Source organism: Nicrophorus vespilloides, unplaced genomic scaffold (genome assembly GCF_001412225.1).
Source record: "Nicrophorus vespilloides isolate i.1.1-1 unplaced genomic scaffold, Nicve_v1.0, whole genome shotgun sequence".
NCBI lineage: Eukaryota > Metazoa > Arthropoda > Insecta > Coleoptera > Silphidae > Nicrophorus > Nicrophorus vespilloides.
In genome coordinates, this window is record NW_017099798.1 from 85,619 (window position 1) to 92,698 (window position 7,080).

The 7,080-nt window shown below is 31.3% G+C and overlaps 1 protein-coding gene across 1 annotated transcript; it reads left to right on the forward strand.

The window, feature by feature from the left end:
- Positions 1-4,910: 4,910 nt before the first annotated feature.
- On the forward strand, positions 4,911-6,304 carry LOC108565638 (doublesex- and mab-3-related transcription factor 1-like). Its single transcript, XM_017925195.1, has one exon. It carries the CDS (start codon positions 5,771-5,773, stop codon positions 6,302-6,304), a length of 534 nt encoding a protein of 177 aa, XP_017780684.1. The 5' UTR covers positions 4,911-5,770.
- The last annotated feature ends 776 nt before the right edge of the window (positions 6,305-7,080 follow it).

A 7,080-nucleotide genomic window follows, 5' to 3' on the forward strand; every position in this document is an offset into this window, starting at 1 on the left:
GTAATTAAATTACAATTTAACTTAATATATCCAGTATCCAAATTTACCTACTGTTTCCAATAGTTATTGTCAAGTAGCTAAAAAAGAACATACATTTAATTTGCGACTAATTAAAAATTGTTTTTGAAAAAAAAAAACTGAAGAATATGTATATGTAGATTGATAACAAAGAAGAATATTCCTGTTGAAATTATATAAATGTGATCAAATTAAAAATAAATATTAGTGTATCGTGCAAAACTAAAATTTCACAGCGTGTTTCGTTTTTATTGTTGTTGTTTGCTTTAATAAAGCTCCCACGTACATACACATTTTTTTCACTCTCATCGCGTACGATTAACAAATATAATATACACAGCGCAAAAATAATTATTAAAATATTAATCATTTTGTCGCCGTTAACTAACCAGTATTTATAATGTAATCCGTTTCGAAATAAACCGCAATTTCAGTTGCGCGACGCGCACCGAAAAATTATGCAAACATCGAATCCAATTAATTAACTCGAATATTTGTGTTTTACCCGTTCCAAACAGTTGCCGTGAACGAGACCTTAAATTAAATGTATTCTATTTAGAATGCAAGGCTTATATTTTGGTGTAAATCAATATTGAAAATATGTATTGATCTATTTTAGTAACTTATGAAAATCATTTTGGATCTTTCTAATAAGATTAAATGTAAGTAAAATGTGAAGACAGAAATTTAGTGAATTTAAACCATCCAAAATGAATTGTGTAGAAATAATGACGTAATTTGCGCAGTTGAAATATAAACAATTAAAACTTGGTAAAATTGAAAATAAGTTTTGCATAAGTTTTGATGTTGTAAAAAGACAATAAAATTTAAAAACTATGTGCGCATATTTCTATTTATAGACAAACGTCCTAACAATTACAGTGAATTACTTTTTATGGAGGTAAGTGCTTGTATTAGTCGTATGTTATTTGCTATGGTGTTATACACTCACACAATTGAAAATAGTAAGATAACTTTGAGAAGTGTCTGGAATATTTATGAGAAAGTGATCACAATGATACGATTTGAGCATTAAAAAGTGTAAGAAAAGAAATAATTAACCTTTTGGGAGCACATTTTTTTATGTCGTGTAATTTTATTTGTTCTTCAATGAGAACATTGAGTAAATTTAAGATCGCGGTTTACATTAGGTAGGTAATCTGTCTCGGTGGAAAGTTACCATTATGATGGTTGGCTGTCGTCTTGTAGGTTAACTTCAGTAGTATGTTGATGCTCCGTGATTCCACTATTTCCTTTGACTGTGAATCTGCTGCTATCCTTAACACTGTGCATCGACTTGGCTGAAGGTTCATATGATGAACCTCATTCATTTCACTGTCCATCTGTGATGAACGATGGCCCTATTGCTGCAAGCAAGTAGAGTGCTCACAAAGGGCCTGGATTGACCAGGATTTCAACCTGTGACCACTGGCACGTGGGTAGTCGCCTTTTTTTTGCATTTGAAGCATTATATTGAAGTAAATTTCGACTAAAACGCTGGAAACATGTTTAGAGACATTCGTAACTGAAGAGTTGTCTCACTGTCATTTTTTTAAATTTTTTTGTTCAACTAAAATATTCTTATATTTAATAATAATATTTAGGGCAGAAAGACCTAAGCTTAAAATAAAAACACAATTGCTGCCTTAACCCCTTATACCTAACATACATTTTTATTGATTCAAGGGGTTCTGCAGGAATGATTATACCCTTAAATGAAAATTGTTTTGAAGTTTCTGAGATAAATATCAAAATAAGAAGTTTGAAAATTTAAGAAAATTGAATCGCAAATACTTAAGTCACGTAATTTAAAATAATTACACCTATAATTATTTTCTTTAGTAAATGTTTCTTCAGATTATTCGTTTTCTTTTCATTGTCGTAATTGAATATGCCTTTATTCGATATACTTTATGACTATTCTTAGTAGAAACATGAACATAATCAATTATCACAGCATGTTTTTCATGTGTTTTAATATTTCTGATAAAAGTAAGACTTTGTTTAATTTCAGTGTTCTCAGATTTTACTGTCTGTTTTCCTTAAATCAAATAGCAGTTTTGGTTTTCACTCTTCGTTGACTTTTTACTCCTAATTGGGATTAATGCCTTTGGGATAAAGTGGGTTGGATGTGTTGCGGCGAAGTTAATTTCGGATTATTGTCTAAACCGAAAACGGTGTTTAATGATGCAATGCAATTACGAGCGGGTTTAAGTGGGACGTAAACCGCGTAAAATAGTAAATAAGGAGGTCGTCGGAGACGATGCTGGAGTGATATGAAATTCCGGAAATTTAATAACTATGTGCGACTGCGGAGAGGCATTGTACATGATCTCTTCAGAACAAAATGGATGTGTTGCCACGTATTCAGCATAACTTCTACAAAAAAAAAAATAACTAAATTATTACAAAGTGCATTCATTGATGACCAACGTAAGGTTGATGAATGTTTGATAGCATGTGATGTTTGCAAATGCGATTGACAATTGTATGCAATCAATGCAAGTCATGTTTAAGTTAAATTGAAGCTTTTATCTGTTTCCAATGCAACATATATAAAGTAAAGTATTTAGTCGTGTTAAACACACGCAAATGGGTATTATTTAACTATATAAAACAAAAAAAAACAAAAATAGCCATTGAGTGAGAAATAGAATCGAAGAAATAAATGGTAAAAAGTTAAGTAGTAATTTAAATTTGTAAATGACCATTCATTTGTAAAATCATTGTTATTATACAAAGAAAAACTGTAATTGATTATTACCTTTTAATATAATTATAATAATATTGTATTTAATGAGTAGAAGATATGAACTATTATATTATATAAAAAAAGAACGATATTGTTTAATAAGATACCTGTGTAACAATATGTGTACTTGAAAATAAAAGAACGTTTAGAAAAACAATGTGGCTGGAAGTGCCGCATCACAGTTTCTTGTTAGACGCAAAGAAGTGAATATTGGTATAAAGTGTAAAGGAGTCTCTTACGTAAGTATTTTATTTTACTTATTATTAATGAGCGGCGAGTGATGAAGCTAATTTTACAAAGACCTGCCATTTCCTGGAAATGCCGTGGTCCACTTCACCAACCTATGTTTAGAAAAGCAAAAGGACACTTTTCAAACACTACTTTAAAGATAAAATCATGTTTTTTTCATATTCCCAATATCAAAATATTAAGTTAATTAATTACAATAATAATAAACACATTCGAAAGGAGCTTTAGAAGAAGCATAGTCGATGTTATTTTCAATTAATTACACTGTAAATAAAATAAGTAAAATTTTAAATCTGTAAAATAGTAAAGATTATTTTTCAATAATTCTGACAAGTGATAAAACGAATTCATCAGAAAGTGTAGAAGAATAGGATCAACACTATGGTTTTGAAAAAAAAAATAGAATCAATTTAAACACTTCTTTTCGATTAGTAAAAGAAACAAATACAGCAAAGAAAGTAGTAGTAGTAACTTCTATTTCATTCGTATGTCTATGGGTTAACTAATCGTAAACTTTGGAAAACTATGTTTTTTTTTTTAATTACTTTAACTGAATGTCCACCATTTTGTCTTGAAAATAAAAATGAACAACGTTTGTTACAGACATATAAAATTCATCTAATTACTAAATTACAGTCACCTGGATCCGGATTAATACATTACTAGTATTATCTCAATCTCATGTCTATTTATCACATACTTAGCATCATTATATTATTATTATCATTAACATTATACTCATTATACTTATTTTAAATTGAGTAAAAATTGGAAAAAAAAATTATTATAATTAATAATACAATCGTTTAATTGTGGTGAATCAAACATAAATGCAATTGTTTAAAACATTAAAAGATTTTTTTAAATTATTTAATTAACAAGTGATTAATTAAGGAAATAATGATACCAGCATTTTGTTTTGCCGAAGAGATAACTGCAGTCAATACTTTAATTACATGTTTACAAATGAATTATTAGCACCTTAGCTACAAGATTTTCCGTTATTGGTTAAAGCTTTGGAGGAATCTTAATTATGATGCAATTATTTCATGCAATTGAATCATATAATTGAAAGAGCAAAGCAATGCAAAGTACTTTTGCATTACAAATGATTATAATAAATTAACTTATGTTATTGTATATGAAACCAATTTTTGAAATTACAAATGTGTTTTGATCTTCTTTATGAATATTAAAGAAACTTTGCCAATAAACAGCTTGATATGCAGATAAACTAATAAATATTTATTTATTAATAAAGAAAAATTAAAAAAATTAAATATCTACAATTGATACTACAACTAAGATATGAAAATAATTAATATTTGATGGTGAAAAATATGAATACGTTAATTATTATTTTTTTATATTATTTTGTAGAATATTTGATTTAATACACAGAATTTATTGTTTACATACTTACAAAGGACTATTAGTTTTTTAAATAATTGTGAATATTCTAGCTTATTCATTGTTATTCTATTAATATACATACCATTTTTTTTTATAAATAGATGATATAATAGTCAATTACATAATTGTGAAATAAAATTAACTAACGAATGATGATAGAACATATTCATAGCAAATATTAAATAAAAAATAGTTAAGGAATATATATATATATATATATAAAGGAAACCTATATAAAGTACTAGAAACAAATAACATTGGACGTTTTTATATGGAAAGACTAAGGATTTCAATGTGGAATTTCAGAGTATGTTGCTTTGCTCACTTTGTAATATATCAATGAATATACAATATTGATTGACTTGTTGAAGAAGTTTGTCAGAGTGTTGATAAGGATATTGTAAATAATTTTGTGAAATAATTAAATAAATGTGTGTTTGTTTTTATTAATTAATGAATTGATGTTGGTTGAGCGGTTGCGGTGGAAGAAAGGATTAGAATATATATATATATATAAAAAATAGGGAAGTGGGATTTGTGTGTGTTTGTGTGTGAGAGGGAGAGAGAGCGTAGGTGCTGTCAAAACTCACTTCCCGAAGTTATAGCAACATAAAACACGGCTCTAAACTGCAGTCCGCACATGCATTTCCCCCACTGCCAAAGTCGTAAATGATATACCCTTTGCCCCGCGATCCGATGCAATCCTGCACACACACTAAAACTTCACTTCACTTTGGCATTGCAAGACTGGCAGTCCAAATCGCTTGCGAAACACGCTCCCGACGGACGGACACGAACGACTCTTTTCCTCTCCGCTCCAGCATCATCATCATCTCCATCACCACAGCCTCTGTGGTGTGTAGATACTTATAGAGAGAGAGAGAGAGTCAGTTAGATAATAGAGTGAGATATAGAGAATTACGTAGATCGAGCTCTTCTGGTGGACCGAAGAGCTGCAGCCTGAGCAGTAGTAGCACTTGGTGCATCGTCACGTTGGGCCCACGGGGGCTGTTCTGTTGCCGCGATTTTCCGCCCGTTTTCCGGTCACGAAGAGCAAACTGCCAGTGGTGTGAGTGGTGTTGTATATGCATAACATATATGTGAATTTCGGGTGAAAAGCAAATCCAGGAGAAGAGCATCAGGACCTGTTGCGCGCCGCAGAGACCCTCTCCTCCGACACGTACATTCTCCCTCTCGCACGCTCTTTTTCTCTATCGCCCTGTCCTCCTCGCTCTGCTTGTTCGGTATCGCTGAATAGAGTACGAAAACAAAACCAGCAGGAACAGTAGTGATACGCTGCACGTGGCACGCGAGGAGCACATCTTTCCGATAGATACGATGTCGGATACCCAGGAGTACGAGACGAAGATGGACGTGAACGCGTCTAGCACCTCGGCGACGCCGCGGACGCCACCGAATTGCGCCCGCTGCCGAAATCATCGTATGAAGATCGCCCTGAAGGGCCACAAGAGGTACTGCAAGTACCGCTCCTGCAAGTGCGAGAAGTGCCGGCTCACCTCCGAGAGGCAACGAGTGATGGCCATGCAGACGGCACTCCGTAGGGCTCAAGCCCAGGACGAGGCGATGTTCAAGACCACCGGGCCCATTTCAGCTCTGAAGAGTCCTTCGCCCATCCATAACGTAGAGCGAAGTCTGGACTGTGACTCCTCAGCGTCATCCCAATGTTCGACGACAGCCGGCGTCGTCAAGAAAATCAACCAAATCGATGCCATTCCTTCTACAACAACAGTTTCCGTCGGAACAGTCGGTAAGTCTACTATACCAATCTCAATCGGAGCTAAAACAAATTCATTCCCATTCCAAAAATCTTACAAATCAAATTTTACCCTAAGAATCAAACAAAATCATTAATTCATCAATTCCAATAGCAAATCATAATAAATATTGTATGCCTGCTTCTAAAAGTAATGTAAACTAAACAGAAATTTCTAATGCACATTATTATTTTCTATTTTCAAAACGATCTAATAAGTATTTGAATAAAAACTGTATGTAAATGTATATTTTATCAGACATACAAACTAATAAGACTAAATTAATTGGGTAGAAGACTTCAATACTTTGAAATTAAGATAAATATTTCCATAAAATCATATATACACAAATGTGTATAATATTAATAATCTTACATCTAACATCCATTAGTAATAAAACATCAATTGTATTGCGTCTAATTTTTGATTAAGAAAATATATAAATTATAAAAAAAAACACAGTTTAAAATAACCATAGTAATATATAAAGTTATACTAAACTAATAATGTCGTTAGACGTTTCTGAATAGAAATGTTAAGTATATATTTATTAATTATACATTAAGTGAAAAACTACTAATTTATTAATAACAAGTTTCATAAGAGCTAAATTATGACAACAAAATTGATTGAAACGAGAAACTGGATAGATAAATGCATAAACCATTAATCAATAAATTAGAGATCTACACCATATATAATAATATGAAATATGTATGAAAGAAAACAAATTTGTAATATATTTTTCTGTATTATTATGAATGAATACTGTTGTTTTCCAGGAAACGAAAATGTAGTAAAGCTATTACATATTTAAACATAAATTGATTTATTTGAAACGCATGTTTATATTCATAGTAAAAAGACACTTTT